The sequence below is a fragment of the Bos grunniens genome, chromosome 24 (genome assembly GCF_055505025.1).
Source record: "Bos grunniens cultivar Pamir isolate PY7600 chromosome 24, Bosgru_T2T1.0, whole genome shotgun sequence".
Lineage (NCBI taxonomy): Eukaryota > Metazoa > Chordata > Mammalia > Artiodactyla > Bovidae > Bos > Bos grunniens.
In genome coordinates, this window is record NC_141188.1 from 63,195,071 (window position 1) to 63,214,481 (window position 19,411).

Sequence of the window (19,411 nt, forward strand, 5' to 3'; positions counted from 1 at the left end):
GGTTGGGAAACTGAGATCCCACATGCAAGGTGACACGGCCAAAAAATAAAAATAAATTTAAAAGACAGCAGGTCTTCTTTAATCCTGTATTGATCATGGACACCCATTTTAAACTCATATGCAGGCTGTATTATATAATATATATATATATATAGAGAGAGAGAGAGAGAGAGAGAGGCATTCACTTTAAGACACAACACCATGTTCTCAGCTGTTACTTTTTTAGAGGCATTCAGGATAAAGAAGATATGGCACATACATAAATGGAATATTACTCAGCCATTAAAAATAATGCAAACATGTCGTTTGCCACAGTGTGGATGGACCTGCAGACTGTCACACCGAGTAAAGTCAGTCAGACAGAGCAGGAGACACAGCACAGACATCCCCTATACGCACAGTATAAAAAGAAACATACAAATGAGCTTATTTATAACACAGAAACAGACTCACAGACATAGGGAATGAGCTCAGGGCTGCCAGGAGGGAAGGACGGACGGAAGAGATACTTGGGGAGACTGGGATCAACATGGGCACACTGCTGCATTTAAACCGGATCACCAGCAAGGGCCTGCTGCACAGCCAGGGACCTCTGCTCAGTGTTGTGTGGCAGCCTGGATGGCAGGGGAGTTTGGGGGAGAATGAATACGTTTATACGGCTGAGTCCCTTTGCCTGAAATGATCACATTGTTAATTGGTTATACTTCAACATAAAATAAAAATTTTTTTAAAAATGAAAAATCACTCATCCTCTGGGTAAAAAACAATACTACTGGAAAAACTCAGAAATGAATACAAGACATTAAATTCCCCCATCAGCACTCCTGTACCTAATCCCCTGTTTTTGCTTTGCTGTAGCCCAGGGACAGAGGAGCCTGTTGGGTGCCGTCTATGGGGTCACACAGAGTCGGACACGACTGAAGTGACTTAGCAGCAGCAGCAGCCTCAGTATTGATTATACTGTCAACCACTTGCCTGTTTACTGTCCTGCCTTCCCCGCAACATTGGATTCACAGAGGAATGAGAGACAGTCCCTGGCGGTCGTGATTTCTGTTACAGATCCAGCACTCTTAAATTATTCGTTGAATGAACAAAGTTGAACTGAAGTATAATCCACATGCCCCTTAGGAACTCAGGAAATTCTACTGATCAAAGCACCATCATTGTTTCAGTTCAAAAAACCCTTCACTCACCAAATTGATGTTGGTTCCCTAAAGACAGGAGGCTGATCTTAAAAGTAAATAAAACCACAGATTGCTAGTTAGGTGCCAGCCAGCAGCAATCACTTACATTCATACAATCCCACTTGCTCCCTGCTGAAAGGGGCTGTCTTCCAGAACCCTCACGTGGCGATTTAGCAAATTCTCACATTCACTGCATTACTGACCCGAGGAGTTTCAAGGTCAAGAGTACCCAGCTCAAGAGCGTCCTGTGGCAAACATGAGACGTCCCTCTGCCGTTCACACAGAACACATCTCAAAGTAACCTGAAATGTTGAGACCACGTTTTACTTTTCCTGAAAGTGCTTGAGATAAAGAGCAGTAAAGGATACTACTTTCCAAAATCAGATGCACTCGTTTAGGTTTCTATTAAGAAATCCGGTGTCCTTATGAAAACAGACTCTGAGAAGCAGCGCAGAGAGAAGTATCTCCTGGACTCTTGAGTCGCACTGAACTCCTGCTTCTCTGGACTTACTGGGTCTCCTGTAGCTTTGTGAGTCAACGTTTTCTCTTCATGTGTGAATAAACAAATAATAAAAAGGGTGTGGGAGGGAAAGGCGAAGAGAAGTGGGAACATAACCCCGCTCTGCCTAGAGTTTTGTGAAGATGAAATGGGCCCAAAAAAAAAAAATGGGCCAACAGATTCGAAGCTCCTTTGGAAAATTTAAAATACACCATCAAGGCAAGAGACCACTGTTGTGATGTTTTCCCCTGGAAACACAACTCTAGGAAACCTGCCTTTCCTAACTGAATTCTTTCTTCAAATACACCTTTAGTAACTGATTGTTAATGAAGAATTACCGCATTGTAACAAAAAGATTCATGATTTTTGTGAATTCTAACTAAAAATGTTTCAATATGGCAGTGTTGATTTAAGAGAATGGGAAATTTAAAAACTACTCATATATAACCAGAACACTGACCGTATTCTTTTCAAAGCGACTAGAGGAAAAAGACCACCAGAACTGAAGAGGACACGAGTGACGTTTTGAGGCATTCAGGCAATTGCACATCTTCCTACAAGTCTCTCCAGTCCAGTCGTGGCTCCAAGCGAGCGGCTCCTCGCGGTCCTCGCTGCACGTCTGTCTGTCGGCTCCCAGGGTCTGCAGGGCTCCTGGGCCAGTAACATCACTGGCCTCGTTAGCTGAGTGGAGCCAAAGTAATTTTTCTAGAATAAACCCCTCATGGAGGTACACTCCAGCCTCACCTGCTTTTTTGGCAGGGTGCGGCGGGCAGGGGGGCAGGTAGTCCTGGTTCCCTGAGCAGGGACGGAACCCTCACCCCCTGCCTGTGCTGGAGGCAAGGGTCCCACCCTCAAGCCAGCCTGGACCCCTCTGTCCCCGGGCTCTGCCTGCTGGAGGCACTCTACCCCCAGCCCAGCCTCTGTAGCACCTGTCCTGGGAGGACCTGCCAACTCTGATAAATGCTGAGACAGGGGCGCACGTCTTCATCCCCAGCACCCGCCTGTGCTCCTACAGTCGCTGTCGAATGAACTCTACCCCCTAGACTCCAGCTATCCCCTCTCCAAGCTGGCCTACAGCGTGCAGTCAACTCAAAAAAAAAAAAAGTGGGATAAAGGAATAACCCATTTCTTGCTCTGTCTGCTTCAATTGTAGGCTCACACACACACTCTTTTACCAGAAAGCACAGAGATGCAAGTGGGTCCATTCTAACATGAACGAGGACGTCTGTTTCAACTTCACGATAAGCCAAACAGGTAGAGACGCTTGAAGGAAGAGTCAAGTGTCTCAACTTGTACTGAATTTCCCCAGAGTCTCCACATCTGCAAACCACTGATTTACTCACTGGCCATGCCCTTCCAACAGTCCCTACAAAAGGCATTTTCAAATTCCATTGGACATGTACTTTCATCAGTTAATTTTTAATCGAGCCAAATATTAAATGCTCACATTAACCTGACAAAGCGTGTGGAGCTGCTGATTTGCAGTGACAGCTTGTGTTATTCTCACACACAGGCCAAGCATGAAATAGAAAACTAATAACCCCTTAAGTGTATTCTCCAAGTATCATTTATGGGAAAGAAAACTACATTCAAAGGAAACTTGTGCAATGGCTGTCATTTTCCCCCCGAGCCACAAGCTGTTACAATGCAGGGAAGCTCATTTTCCCACGGAGCTGGAGGAGCTCAGACCCCACCGTCACTGCACGGACTCATTAAGAGGGAATCTGGCAGCAGCTGAGGGGACAGACACTCTGGAGAACCGGCCAATTATCTGGGTGTCCTTTATCATCTGAAGTTTCTGAACTCACCCACAGATAAGCCCTTGAAGAGGGCCCGGCAGTGGGGACATAAAGCACAGAAATGAGAGGGGAGAAGGGAAGATGGGGGGAGCATTTGCCTGTGGTTTTATTCATGGGGACAGGTCTGTAAGCTGACACATCCTTCTTGCAAAGGCCCCTGGAGAAGTATGGTCAAGCTTCATTACAAGTAAACAAATCACACGCTCTTTCTCCAACAGATGACAAATGATGAGCAACGATGCTTTTGAGTCTGCTTCATGCCAAGGAACGAGGATTCTCAACATGCAAATTCCACCAGTTCTTAGAAACCACAGAGAGCTGTGATGTCTGCTTCAGCCATAACAGAGAACCGAGCCCCAGGCTGCCAGGCCAGTGGGCTGCTCCCTGCCACCCCTGGGTGGTCTTCCTGGTGGTCAGTGTCTGGGGAAATGAAATCCCGGGTGCTCTCTCCCCTGGGAACACTGAGCTGCACTGACTCCCACCTTCCATTGCTGCTTGTTTTCCAGGGAGAACAACTAGGGGGCCACTTGCCCTCGTGACTTCATGGCACACTTCTTTCATACTTGCGCTACCATGTTGATAAGAAAGGAGAAACCACTTTTCCCCACCGTGAGAACCATGCAGGAGTCCTCTTTCTTAAACGGTAAGAAAATGAAAATAATCCTAGACGTCAAGACTGTCTGAACTGGGTCTGAGACATAGAACAGCAGAACTGAGAGCAGCTGTACATATACAGGGCTGCCCTGGGGCTCAGACGGTAAAGAACCTGCCTGCATGCAGGAGACCTGGGTTCGATCCCTGGGTTGGGAAGATCCCCTGGAGAAGGGCATGGCAACCCACTCCAGTCTTCTTGCCTGGAGAATCCCCAAGGACAGAGGAGCCCGGCGGGCTGAAGTCCATGGGGTCACAGAGAGTCGGACACGACTGAGTGACTGACACGTGCACATATGTGCAGACCGAGTGCGTGTAGTTTTTATATAAACAGATACAACGAGGCAACTGAAGGGTCTCTAATACTAGCATTAAGGACTTTTATGAAAGTTCAATGTTTAATATAAAGCAAAATCTAAAGGATTTCTTTTCAGGTATGAATGACCTACTTTTTCAATTCAATGATGGGTGAAATTAAAACACTTAGGTATTTTTCTTCATTTGCTGCTACTAAACCTCAACAGATCAGTGGGACAGGACATTTGGACACATCTTTTTGTTGTTGTTCAGTTGCTAAGTCGTGTCCAACTCTGTGACACCATAGACTGCAGCACGCTAGGCTCCCCTGTCCTTCACCATCTCCTGGAGTTTGCTCGAATTCATGTCCATCGAGTCAGTGATGCCATCCACCCACCTCATCCTCTGCCACCTCCTTCCCCTCCTAACTTCAATCTTTCCCAGAATCAGGGTCTTTCCCAATGAGTTGGCTCCTCTCATCAGGTGACCAAAGTACTGGAGCTTCAGTGTCAGAACCAAGGGAACACACACATCCCTCTAATGGGACATCATGGAGTGGGACACATGTGCCTATAGAATAGGTGGGGACAGTAGTCGTGAGGGTGAGTTTGATGTTCGAAGCCCCTCTATCCCACTTCCCTGCTGGCCCAGTGGATGAGAATCCGACGGCCAGGGCGGGGGACACCGCTTCGATCCCTGGTCCAGGAAGATCCCAGAGGCCGCGGAACAGCTGAGCCTGTGTGCCAGCATCTACTGAGCCTGTGCTCCGGAGCCTGGGGACCACAGAACGGGAGGCCACAGCCTGAGAAGCCCCAACACCACCACAAAAAGCAGCCCGTTAGATGACACTAGAGGAAAGCCTGCACAAAGCAATACAGACCCAACAGACCCAAAAATAAAATAAATAAAAACTAGACTAAAAATTGCCTCTGTCACAATCCATCTATTCAATCAACAGTCACTGCACACACCTATTATCTGCTACGCTGGGTGCAGCTTAAATGCGATAGGAGGACTGTTTCTTTTCTTGTTTTTTTGGCGGGGGAGCTGTGGTGCATGTGAGGCATCTGGAATCTTAGTTCCCCAACCAGGGACTGAATCTACGCGCCTACAGTGGGAGCTCAGAGTCTTAACCCTCGACCGCCAGGCAAGGCCCAGAACTATTTTATCAAGTGAGAAAGTGCCAATGAAGGAGAACACCTTGACCGTGTAAGATCCCTACAAAGGGAGGATGCTATAGGGATGCTGGGATAACACTAATCTGACTCAGTGAATTATCTTTTAAGTAGGCAACCAGTAGTGGAGAGCCAAGCTCTGAAGCGTAAAACTTCGAGGTAAACACCTCCATTCAATTGCTAGATGCCTACAGAGGACTTTGGCGGGAAGGTGCTGTGGGAGCAGCAGTAATCAAAGAAGGCAGAGCCAGCAGGGGAAGCCAGGACCAGGCTGGGAAATGAAGAAGGGAAACGGGCGATCGACGGGGACTGGGAAAAGGCAGAGCGTACTCCAGCCTCAGAGTCTCTCTCGAGCTCCTGATCCTTAAGACCAACTGCCACGGGGCATTCCCACCCGGGCATCCTATTGGCGGGGAGCAGGGGGACTCCCAGGTGGCTTGGTGATAAAGAATCCACCTGCAGTGCAGGAGACAGAGGTTCGATCCCTGGGTCGGGAAGATCCCCTGGAGGAGGGCATGGCCACCCACTCCAGTATTCTTGCCTGGAGAATCCCATGGACAGAGGAGCCTGGCGGGCTGTAGTCCATGGGGTCACAAAGAGTCGGATATGACTGAGCAATGAGGATTCTATTAGGAGCTCAAGTTGAAATTGTCCAAAATTCATTCCATCACATTTATCCCACCAGTCACGTTTCTTAGCATTCCTTGCTCTCTGAAGGACCACCGCTGTTTTCTGGGAAACAGCCTGGGTTTGGACTCGCGCCTCCGCTTCCTCCCCTGCCTCCCTGCTCACGTTCGGTCCGTTCAGTCCTCCGGGTCCCCACTCCCCAGCCGCCGTGATGCAGGCCTCCCTCCTGGCTCCCACAGTCCAGCCTCAGCCACTGTCATCCTCCTCAAGCCCACACATCCCGCCTTGACTCAGAACGCTTTCAATAACCCTTTTAACATCTACCAAGTTAAACACAGACTTAGGACCAGTCTTAGCTCACCAGGGCTCTCTATGCCCCAGGCCAGTCAGACTCTTAACCCCCCAGTGATGCCGCAAGCATTCCCACCTGTCCTGCCTCCTCCAGCTCAGCTACCCGGCCTGCCCTCCCCTGTATCTCCTACCCATCATCTCCTGCATGCAACTCAGCCAGATCCCCTCTGGCTGGACTGGATGGCAGTCCACTGAAGTGTGTCAAGGATTACAGCAATTTACACAGCACTTATCTCAGTCTCACTACTGGTCAGAGAGTTCCTTAGATGCAAAGGTTATCTTCCACATTTTTCACTCAAGTGAAACACTCGGCATAGAGTTTTGCACATAGTAAGCCCTCAATAAATTTTTTTCAATGGAAATAGGCAGTGTCCGTGCCCTACACAATAGCAGGATCGTTAAAACCCTTCCGTTCCCATCACTGCCCGTTGCTAGGAACTCCTCGTGGTTACGATTTGCAAACAATTGCTCATTTTCCTTGATTGAGACTTCTTCACATCATTTTTCTTCTTATGTTGTCACTTAAATAGTAAGTGACTCTGCATTATTATATTTACAACTTTGTTAGAAAATAGCTTCAAACCACCTGTAAAAATTTTCAGTGTTAAAAAGAGAGAAGTCAAGAAAGACAATCCTGGCAGGAATTCATAAAGAAAATGGGAGGAGACAGTCCTGAAATTTAGACTTAGAGGTGTCAACGAACATCCTTTATAGATCTTTTTCCCTCAAGAAATAAAATATCAATATCTAAATATGATGATATAATGATGCAATTAATTTTATTCCTATGCTAATTGTAAGGAGGCACTGAACTAAGGGGACTAAGTACTTATCCCATATGCTCTTCGAAAATTCTATTTCAGAGGTAACACATAGGTATGACATTCATCGTGCTTAAAGCAGAAGAAATCTGAGTATTGGTGAAGAAGAGTTGGAAAAAGTCAAGAAAAGACAACCCACAACGTTGATGCCTGGTCGGGCACTCCAAGCACCAGAAGTCAGAAACTCTCCATATTCTTCTGCAGCTTAAGAAAAGACAGTTTAAAAATACAGAAATGCAGTAATTGGGACTGTCACAATAAAGATGTATTGTTCTCAACAGTAAAATCTCCCTTGGAAAATTTCAGCTTCACTTGATACCACAGATCCTTGGGTCGGTTTTAGGAGAAATTTCAGCTTCACTTGATACCACGGATCCTTGGGTCGGTTTTAGGACCCAGGAATAGAGAGGTGAGGGGGCTGGTCATAAGCTGACTCGTTATGCTGAAGCTCCAGAGCACAGATGAGCTGATTATTAACTGAAAATGGAATGTGGCTCGATCTCTGAAATTCTGAAGGCAAAACAAGGAGCAGAATGGAAATATCAGGGAACTTTCTCATAGAACCTGGTCCATCGCCTGAGAAAATCAGCCAAGTAGCCCTTAGTGCGTTTATAACTGCTACCAACGGCCACACCAGCATGGCAGGGAGATTCCCTTTCTAACATGCTTAAGAGGGTGTTTGGGGAAGTAGTCTTCAGTATAAGCTATTTTAGCTGCGTTGAGTTAGTGAAACTTCATCTCAGGCTACAGTATCAGCCCCACTCTAGTCTCCCATTGCAGAGATCGGAGCCAGTACACTCTTCCAGCAGATCCTATCTTTTTCCTGCACAGGGTTGGAATTTATGGTCTCTGGAGGGAAAGCCATCATATCTGATCACAGAATTTTTCCTTGCCTGGCTGCTTGTGGCGAGAATGCAGATGGGGTTCAGATATCCCAGCCTGGACAGACCCCTTTCCTGCCCCTCTCCCTTGCTATCCAGACACAGTGCTCTTCCCTTCAGGTGAGCCCCCCTTCACGTGCTAGAGGCTCACAAGGAGCTGACCTTGCAGGTCCCCCAGCGTGGGATGATGGGCAGGTAGGGGTCAGTGATGGAGGCTGGTGCAGGGTGGAGGGGGGTAGGTCCTGATGAGAAAGCCCACGTGGCTCTGGAGAGAGAGAAACAAACACCCCGTCATCGTGCTCACGGAAGGACAGCTGGGTTTATTTTTTGTCTGACAAATAAAGAGCAGAGAAATCATGTTGGCACTACAGAATCGAGCAGATCAGAACAAGCAGCAATCTACAAAAATACTTTTAGAAACGAAAATGGCTTTGTCGTGATTTCGAAAGTTTTACAACCTTCATTAGAGAAAGACGACCACGAATAAAAGACGTTAGATGGTAAACACCTGCTCTTCAGGAACAGGAATGTCACGGTGGACTAGGAATTTCCGTATGTAGAGTTTTGGAAGAGAAGCCTCTTAACAAACAGAAACAGGACTAGAATCTAAAACCAAGCCAAAACCAAAGCTTTTCTTTTCATCTCTCCCCTGTTTTGGTTCAAATCGACTCTGACTTTTCTGCATACCAGAATGATTTAAGAAAGATAGTTCTTCAAATTAATCTATTCCAACCATCTTCATCAGAGCTTGATTGTCTCTTACTGAAAAAGAATTAATGAAATACTTTAAAAACTGCAGACTAGTGTTTATTAAGTCTTCATAATATGTATAAACAGCGCCTAATGGGTAAATATTTAACAAGGGAACTCCCCTTGCCTTTCAGTTCTCTTAAGCACATGTCTGTGTAACACAGTATTTTTTCAAATTATCTATATTCCTCTCTAGTTAAATCAGGCCTAATGCACACATGAATAGCCATATGGTTAGAAATAACTTTTTCAGACAAATACTGAAGTGTATGCAAAATAACACATACTAGCTTTTTTTTTTTCCCCTCTAAATCTGAGAGTTTAGAATCATCTCATTGGGCTGGTGGCAACAGAATTCACGACATCTCCAGCCCCAGCTCGTGACAGCAACCAGGGCAGGGAAAACGCCCTCCTCCCTGAACCCCGACCTGACCCAGGACCGGGCACAGAGGGGACTCAGCCTGACCTGACCCAGGACCAGGCACAGAGAGGACTCAGCCCGACCTGACCGAGGACTGGGCACAGAGGGGACGTGCAGTCAGGTCTGCTGAATAGCCATCCCTGTCCTCGGCTAACTTTCATCCTTAATCCTGTTTCAACCTCACGCACTCACTTGGTTTGAATCAGACCAAGAGGGATGAAAGAAGAGCCCCGTGCTGGGCTCACTTCTCCGAGTGGTCCCCTGTATGAAGCTGGGGGAAGGGGGCCAGCGTGCGAGGTTACCGCCATACCTGAGTCAGGCGCTATTAGATGACTTTAAAAAGGTTTAACAGAACCTTTGAACCTCAAACACAATGTATCTCTGGGGGTAAAAAAACCTTTTTAGTCGTACACTACAAAGACAGTGTTGTTTTTCTAGCACAAATGCTGCACCACTGCTGAAATACTGCTCCTGCGAAGACACGATGGATGACCTCAGCAATGGGTGTGGGGTGTGCTGAGTGGGACAGACTGCTATTAACACACACAGCACCCACACACGTGCTTTATGAGTGGGCTTATCAGCCTCCAAAACGCTGACTAGGACTGGGAGAAGAGACAAACTATAAGAGTTTGGCTTAAAAAAAAAAACGTGGCTTTCTGTTACCTGGTGCACTATGCAGCCTAATGACATTTAGGGACTCTGAAATGTACCGGTTCAACCAAGGATTGCTAAAAAGATCAATCCGTTCTCACTAGAAAGCACAGCTAAAAGTAACAGGATGCACAGAAGAAAGCCATGTTTTCGACTGACACTAAACAGCAACAAAAGCCCTAAAACAGAAAAGAGAACTGAGTGAACTGTCAAATTTTACAAAAGTCCCCAAATGTGATTGCTCAACAGCACATGACTGCAAACTCTAGGAGCCCTAATGTATCTTTTCTCTACCAAATAAATTATTGAAAGGGGTCATATGATTCTTCGCAGGCAGAAAGATGCACTTTCCCAAGGAAAGTTCATCATTAAATATATTATCTAAGACCGGATCGTCTTTGGGCTATTTTTAACCCTATCATTTTGCTGCCAAAACTGGCCTTAAGCAGCTAATGCTTAACCACTGAAAACGATGCCTTCTCATGAATTTTGTACACTGGCCTGAGAACGGTCTTGCTTTCCAGCTAATCGAGTGAGTGGATGTGGACCATGCACAGAAAAGAGAAACTGCTTGCTGACCAACTAACAAAAAGGAAGCCAACCTCTACTGGATGTGGAGAAGCAAGTTCCTGTCTTCCTAAACCACAGAGACCAAAACATGAGCACACAAAAAAAGCTGCCCCACCATCTCAACAGAAGGAAGCCAATCGCCTATTAAAGCATCTTTTCCTTGCAGTTGTCAGACGTCTCCCGCTCTCCTACGACATGAAGCAAAGGTCACGTTTCTCAGTTCAGAGTGCACCGTTCACCATAAACCTGCCTACATCTCAAGCCTGTGCTTGCAAAAGCCACCTTGGCCGTGAAGTGGTCCCAGGGCCCCTAAACTCATCTACAGAAATTTGAACTGAGTTACAAGGGGATAAAGCAATACTGAATATAGCCATTAAGAGTTTAAGTTTCCTGTCTTGAACTGGAGTGGGAAAGCTATCTCACCTCAACGGGGCCACCAGTGTGAGAACATATTGTCTTGTGCTCAGCGGCTTCAGCCATGCCCAACCCTCTTTGACCCTATGGACTGTAGCCCGCCAGGACTGGAGTGGGTTGCCATGCCCTCCCCCAGGGGATCTTCCTGACTCAGGGACGGAACCCTTGTCTCCTGCATCGCAGGTGGATTCTTTACCGCTGAGCCACCGAGGAAGGCCCCCAGATTATATAGTTACCACAGAAAACATCCTTGAGAGGTCAGAGCTTGTGATCATTCCACTCCTGTCTCTACAGCATTCCAGCCTCTCTCCTCCAAAGCTCAGCCCGTCTAGCAGATGCCAGATGTGCTTGGCATCCTAGGTACTACCACGGATCCCAGGAGGCCACTGGAAGGGGACGCTGCAGGACCCCTCCCAGACTCTCGTTTTTCCTAAAAGACGTCACGGGAATCAGTGGTCGGTGATGGTAGCCGGCACCTCTAACCCCCCGTGCACCCCAACACCTGTAGACGTGCGAACCACAGGCTCTGACTCAGAGGCTCTGGGTGGGACCTGAGGTGCCACTCCTCCAAGACGCTCCCAGGGGACGCCCGCGAGCTCCCAAACGTGGAGGGGCAGGTCTCAGACGCTTCCTAGAGCCACTGCTGTCTCACCGCTCTGCTATCCTGCTCCCTCTGGATGCTTTATTCAGACTCAGGGATAGAGCCCCGTCCACTCCACAGCCAGTCTCTTCTCCAGTGTTTGTGTGATGTGCAGACTTCTGAGACCACCTCTCAGACACTTACCATCCCAGGCCCTGCTTTCTGCAGCTTACGGAGCATGGAATGCAAACCATTCTCCCTCAGCCTCCGAAGCAGCAGCAGCAAAGAACAAGTGTCACTTTGAGTCTAAAGCCCCCATCAGAACAGATTCAGCAGATGGGCTGATCCACTGAGTCCTGTAAGCAGTGCAAGTTACTGTCCAACGTCAAGAGAATGTGCCAGCTCTCCTCTGAAACTTGCTCATCCTCACCGAGTCCTTTATGCCGCACAACACGTGTTACGAGAGAAGCAACTCTGATTGGTGCAAATTGGGAGGAAAATCTGTCTGGATGCCAAATGCTCAAAATAAAAATTTAGGTTCATAATGCATCTTTGGAAAGGACATGTAAATCAGTCTCCCAAACATACTTCTCAAATAATACTGCCTCTTTTATTATTCCAAAGTGTCCATTTATGATAGCATTTCCTCACACTTTTTTCTGCCAAAGTCCTTTGTTTTCCTACTTAGCCATCCATCTCTATGTTGTCCTGAATGCTACACATTTCACCATCAGCAATTTGTGCTTCTATATGATTTATTTTTACTATAAGAGGTTTTGTCAAGAAAAAGTTTATCATGTTCTATGATACGTAATTGTGGTTTGGCATCATAAAATGTAGCCTCTACATTTATCAACCTCAGATACCTGTTGACCACAAAGATAGGCTCTACTAAGAAAATTCTATTTTGAAAGGAGGAACGAGCGGGCCTTCACTTAAAAAGAAAATTCAATTGTATGAGACGTTAATGTACCACAATTTGACAACAAAGATCAAGATTACATCTTAATTTCTATCATAAACATATGTCTCCGCTTCCCATCTTTTTATTGAATTACTTGACACATGACAGTTACCACCTTGGCTTTCTTTCAACTAGAAAGAAACATTTTTTAATATTTTTTCACAAAAGTTATGTAATAGTCAAACTGTTCAGTTAGTTTTACTTTGGTCTCAAAATGATCCTTTTGGTGTCTGGAAGTCCCTACCTCTTTGGTTATAGTGGTTAAAAACAAAACCACCTACTTAATCAAACATTTAACAAAAATATTCCTTACACCTTCTACAGAACTCTTCCAGAATTACTAAAGATCTGATAATTTGGGATCTCAAAGAAACAAACAATTCACAAAAAGCATTTATTAACAAATTTCAAAGATTAAATAGGGATTTCACTTTCAAACACTGAACAGTGGTATCAATGTTTTGTCAACTTTGGTCGCGTGGGGTCAGGTGTTCATGTCAGTCACCTACTTTTCTTGGACTTTTCTCTTTTCAGCCCCCTCATACTAGCACACTTTGTAAGCTGTATAAAATATGTAATGTGCTTCTTGAAATCGAACCCACGTGTAGTGACTTCTAAGTTTTTTGCTCCTGTTAGGTCCTATAAAATAGTAATAGTAGTAATCCTCCTGGAGACTGTAAAAGGAAGCACTGCATGGCATCCTTTTTCAAAGATAGCTCTTCAGATTAAAACAAAAAGTCTGCAAAAAACTTGAACCAGAGTTATTCCTCTTTTACTCTTTCACAAATTAATCATTTCAGATATGAAGTATAGATGTCAATGACACTTCTTCAGTCTTATGAGCTGTACTCCTCTCCCAAAGAATCACGCTCACAAAAGAACTTTATGGTGATATGACAGAGACTGTCTAGCACAACAGTACCAGGGAAAAAAAAAAAACAGCTCACAGATGTTCTTCAAAAATACAAGCATCAATCACTTCAACTAAAGTCACAGCATGAGAATCCACAGCTAAGAATCAATTCTTCTATCTTTATAAAGATACTCTGGACGCAAGTTTGCCCAGCAGAGCATCCCACCAAACGATGTGCATTGTAGGTTAGGGTGGAAAATAAAATATTCTAAAAATTCCAGCAAACTTCTAAATCATACACAAGTTATAGAAGCAGAACATAAGGTAGGCGGCCAATGCGAAATCTGTCAGTGATGCAACAAACACCCATAGCCCAGGGTTCTTCAAGACACAAGGTCATGCCCGCTATGAACGTGCCACAAATTGGAGGTCAGTGTCAACAGACTCTGGAAGTCAACTTACCTTTTCACAATCATCCAAGTTTTCTAGGGAAAGGGGCTACAATGGTTTTCCTCTTTGGGTAGATTTTACCAAGTGAGTCAGAGAAGGCAGGCCCCTGGGCCTCTAGAGGAGTCTGCTCTTCTAATCCAGTGGTTTTCAAATCTTAGGACAAAGCAGAAACCCCCAGGGGAGCTTATTTCTGATGCAGATAGTCAGGACTCAGCCTGGTGTCCAGTTTATGAGTTGTCCCTGAAAGGCTCCTTTTCAATAAGCTACTCCACCAGGTACTGTGATCATGGGGATCCCTGGATCCCCAAGCTTCGGAAACCTTGAAGGGATGCCCTTTATCCCCAAATTCTACTGAGCAGCAAAGGCTAGATCTTTGGACCTCAGTGGCTGGCTCAAGGGAAGCAATGTCTCCAGGGAAGGAGTGATCACGGTAGGGTTGGCAGGGAGAGCTCTCTGCAGGGGAAGAGAAAGGGAGGCCACACACGTGGTTTTACTCCACCGGCCTGCCCTTGACCCTGGGCCCAGCCACACCCCACCACTCGGACCGCACTGGGACCGAGGTGTCCCGCTCAGACTCACATCCAGACGAGCACCTACCCAGCCTCCGTTGTCCTGGATCCAGGTGTGCAGGTGCCGGTTCAGGTACTCGGTCATCCACAGGGCGATGCTGTCCACCAGGGGCGACATCTCCCGGTTGACGCTCTCCACACACATGACCCCTCCGAACTCAAAGAAGGCCACGATGCGCCCCCAGTTCACCCCGTCCCTGAAGAGCTCCTCCACCACCGTGGCGAAGCGTCCCCTCGCGGTGAAGGGCGTCAGGTGCAGTTGACTGGACATCTCGGCGAAGTCGCGGCGGTAGCGCCGAGAGAAGTCATCGCCGGCCTGGCGCAGGGTCAGGTGCACCACAGGCGGCACCGGGCTGGGCGCAGGCCCGGCGGCGGCGGCCGGGGGCGGCGGCGGGGAGGTCCTGGAGGGCGCGGGTGTGCGGCCCGGCTGGGAGGACAGGATGCCCGGCGCGGGAGCGGCCCCGGGGGGCGCGGCGCCCGCGTCTCCGGCATCCCACTCGTAGCCCCGCTGCGACAGCTTATAGTGGATGTACTTCATCACGATCTCTCGGTTATCGTAGCCTGTTCCCCCCGCGTGCGCCATCCTTCCGCCGCGGAAAGGCAGCCGGGTCCCACAGCACCTCTCGCCCCCCGCTGCCCGCCCCACGGCCCCGCAAGAGGGGTGAAGAGTTATAATCCAGCTATTTCATTGGATGTGCTTTGCATTCCTGGATGAGGGGGTGTCTTCAGTCACGCGGAACACTTGATTCTGGTGTTTCCCTCTTGGCATGAGATGCAGGAAATTTTTATTTAAATTCCTTTCGGATCTTTATTTCATGAGGCACATTATTAATTACTGTTAATATCAGTCTACCTCCTCCGTGATGCTGAAAGGTTAAAAAACTAATCAGTCAAAATCAGGTGCGTTTCCCTCTATACGCTGGTTGAAAGCAGGGCACACACACAAGTTACACGCTGAGAATATATTAAACTGCCTGGAAATTAAACTTACTCCAATGCACTTAAAGTGAAAATCGCAAAGGTTCCCATTGACAGTTACATTAAACCAATTTCCTGTGCAAAGAACTTACTTGTATTTTTTAAGGACAGCATGATCCTCTGTGAAGTTTCCTTTTTTGTGAAAACAAATGAAAAGGCAAAAAGATTCCCTCAATCTTCAGAACTCTCCAGTTAGAGCTGCTCTGAAAACTTCCAAATGAATCAGGAGTTGGGGGAGGGGGGTGCAAAAAATTAGGAGAATTTCCAGTTTGATTCCTAGACTTCTTCACAGAAATGTCAGTCTGTAGGAATCCCAACCGGAGATCTCAAGAGCACGAGCAAACGGAAGGCAGCGGCGGCGGCGGATGAATTACCATTTCTCAGTCGGTATTTGCAGAAGTCCTGGGATTTTCCCCTTCTCGGCAATTTTCACGCGCGCACACACGCGCGGGCACACACATGGATCTGTGTCCGCGGGGCCGCCTCACGCCTCCCCGGGGAGAGAACACCGGGCCGGAGTCGGCGGGCGAGCCGCGGACGCGGGCGGGGATCCTCTCCGGATCAAACTCCGAACGGCCAATGCATTTTCCGAAGAGCTGCCGATAGACGCAGGCTGGCCGCGCCGGCCCCGCGGTGCCGAGCGCGAGGAGCCCGCGCTGTGTGTGGTGCAGCGAGGGTGGGAGGCGGCGCTGGCGGGGGAGGGCTTTATTTTTTTTCCCCCTCTTTTCCTAAAAAGGGATGACTGCTACGAAGTTCTCCCCCCCCGGACCCCTCTTCCGCTGCACCCCACCGGCGCACCCCGCCTCCGGGCCGCGCACCCTCTCCCCGCCCCCGCGCCGCGCGCTCCGGCCGAGGACGCCGCCCGGGGGGGCCCGGCGCCCGCACCTTCGCGGCGGCGGGGGGACCGGGCGCGGGGCGGGGCGGCGGGAGGAAGGGGGCGGCGCGGGGGGCCCGGCCTCTGACTTCATTCTCCGCTCGAACCGCCCGGTTTCCTGTGCGTGCGTCACACGGTTCATTCAAAAAAAGAAGAAAGGACGGGCCCTCCCCGGAGCCGCCCCCCCGGCCGGGTTAAAGGCGCCGCGGCCGGCGCGGAGCGCGCGCCCCGCCGGGGGCTCTGCGGGCGGGGGCCGCGGGAATGGGGGGGTCCGGGACGCCCCGCCCGCTCCGCGCGCCCGGCCGGGGTGGGGGGCGCGGGCGGCGCGGCGGGCGCGCGAGGGGCCTCCTCGGGCCTGCGGCGGCCGGGCGCGCGCTCGGGGTCTCCGGGGCCCGCGAGGGGCCGGGGGCGCCCGGGGACCCGCCCGCGGCCGGGGTCGGCTGCCGGGGGCAGAGGCGGGGAGGGGGGGACACCGAGAAAACCGGCGCCGGGAGTCGCCTGGACCCTTTCTAGCCGCGGGCGCGCGCGTGCAAGTGCGCGCGCGTCCGCACCCCGGGTGTCCACACTCGGCCGATGCTGACCCCGAGCAGGGGCTTCGGCGCCGGCCTCCCGAGAAGAGAGGCCACGCCGCGCGCGCCTCGGCGAGGGAAGCCCCGAGCCTCGCGTTTCCTTCCAGCTGCTTCCTGGCTGTCCACGCAGAGCGCGCGCTTCGGAGACCCCACCCGGGCCCAGGCTAGACGCGGCTCCCGGGGCCCGCGGACGGACGGCCCGGGCGGCCGAGCGCTGTCCGGGGCGAGTGGTGGTGGAGGGCTCTGCGACCCCAGGGACTGCGGCCCGCGGGCTCCCCTGTCCATGGGATTCTCCGGGCAACAAGACTGTCCCTTCTCCAGGGGATCTCCCTGACCCAGGGATCGAACCCAGGTCTCCTGCATTGCAGGCAGATTCTTTTTTCCTCGCTCCCAACCATTTCGGCCCCGGGTTATTAGGTGCCGTGGGGCCTACGGGGCAGTTTCAGGCCCGCAGCCCCAGTCAGGGCAGGTGGGTTTCTAAAGGCCTCCCGGTTGTCCAGCACTCAGTTCTAGACGTCCGCACCTTCTCGAGTTATCTATACGTACACCAACCTATATATACACATATGTGTACACATTTTTAATATTTTTATACACATTCATATATATTTTATATACGTAAACATTTTAAAAAATTCATCAGTACAAATGGCCTCCAGAAAAAAAGCACAGAGGGCAGACAAGTTGCATGTGCTTATTTTTATTTCTAAAAGTCTTTGACAAAGTGCCAGGGAAAAAAATGTTTACTAATAGCATCGGGCTTCCCTGGTGGCTCAGACGGTAAAGACTCTGCCTGCAATGCAGGGAGACCAGGGTTCCATCCCTGGGTCAGGTAGATCCCATGGAAAAGGGAATGGTTACCCACTCCAGTATTCTTGCCTAGAGAATTCCATGGACAGAGGAGCCTGGCGGCCTACAGTCCACGGGGTCGCAAAGAGTCGCGCACACATCACTGAGCGACTCACACCTGATAGGGCTCAAGTAAAACTTACGGGAGCCTGGTTTGTTGTGGGCTTAGAAATACAAGGATCAACTACTGCCCTGTCTACACGTACCTTCTCACACTGTATTTGGTCTCCTTCCTAGACTAAAATCAACACGTTCATTCTTTGGTAAAATAAGCACAGCAAATTATTTTCATTTCTTCATTTATCAAAGCCAGTCAGCCAACATGCCAGCCCACCTCTTGCCTGTAGGAATGTGTACCTGGTACAAATGTCTTATCCAGGCAAGGAGTGAAGGAAGATGGCCCTTCCTGCTTTCAGCTGCTGGGACCGTCACCTTTTCTCCACGGCAGTGACGACGAAGCGCGATGGCCTGGGGATCTGTTCTCGCGGAAACAGAGGAAAGCCAAGCTGAGGCCACCCGTCCTGGTTAGGGGTCTTCTCAGAACTTGCCTTAACTCCTGAAGTTACTTAGGAGGAACTGAAAGCCTCAGTGCTTGCGACCCAGCATGCGAGTGAGGAAACGAGAGGCCAGAGCTGGAACCAGGCTGTCCTCCTGCCAGGGGGGAGACCAGAAGGAAACAGAGCCCATTCCGAGTGAAGGAAAGCCTGCCTCGTTCTCTCCTTTACTCCACAGATGATTCTTCCACACTTAAGTGGCACCTTGATCATAATCCAACATTCTCAGGACAGGTCTGCATTAATCTTGACTAAGGCTAAATATTCCCTAGGAATGTTCTGGGACTCCTTCAATCAAAATAGTGAAACCACTCCTCCATTCAGATTGCATGCTTATCAGATTCCACCAGAAGTGTCAGGGCAGGCAGTCCTCAGAAGTGTGTGAATTAACTGAGTATTGGTGACCTAGTCGGAGGAGCACCAGTCTGAGTCAGGAGCCCTAGGTACAAACCTAGAGGCCTTCCAACAACCTTTCGAATGCAGGCACTGTGGGATTTCACTTGCCGAGACGCCCTGCACTTTTAAGGGCTGACGGCTGGTCCTTTTCCCAGCTTTGCACCAGGAGAGAAAAGGACAAGACGCAGGGAATGGAGAGCATATCCAGCATCTCAAAGGCCTGCGCTTCCCTTCTTTATTCTCCAATCTGCCAAACAAATAGGGTTTTATTGCCAGTTTTCACCACCTGCTGGTTGATATTTAATGGTATCATTCAGAAAGTTCTCCTCATCACCAATATTGTTGTTCAGTTGCCAAGTCATGGCTGACTCTTTGCCGCCCCATGGACTGCGGCACACCAGTCTTCCCTGTCCTTCACTATCTCATGGAGTTTGCTCAAACTCATGTCCATTAGATAGCATAGGTGCTATCTAACCATCTCGTCCTCTGTCACCCTCTTCTCCTCAGGCCCTCAATCCCTCCCAGCATCAGAATCTTTTCCAATGAGTCAACTCTTCGCATCAGGTGCCAAAGTACTGGAGTTTCAGCTTCAGCACCAGTCCTTCCAACGAACACCCAGGACTGATCTCCTTTAGGATGGACTGGTTGGATTTCCCTGCAGTCCAAGGGACTCTCAAGAGT

The 19,411-nt window shown here is 49.2% G+C and overlaps 1 protein-coding gene across 2 annotated transcripts in view; it reads right to left on the bottom strand.

The window, feature by feature from the left end:
* BCL2 (BCL2 apoptosis regulator) overlaps window positions 1–16,152 on the bottom strand; it is a 192,163-nt gene extending 176,011 nt beyond the window's left edge. The window contains exon 1 of one of the 2 annotated variants that reach the window (XM_086373717.1): window positions 14,539–16,152. In XM_086373717.1, coding sequence (XP_086229843.1) covers window positions 14,539–15,093 — 555 coding nt within the window. In that variant the 5' untranslated portion in view covers window positions 15,094–16,152. The remainder of the gene's footprint in view (window positions 1–14,538) is intronic. The other variant, XM_086373718.1, reaches the window with a different exon arrangement.
* Between the last annotated feature and the right edge of the window lie 3,259 nt (window positions 16,153–19,411).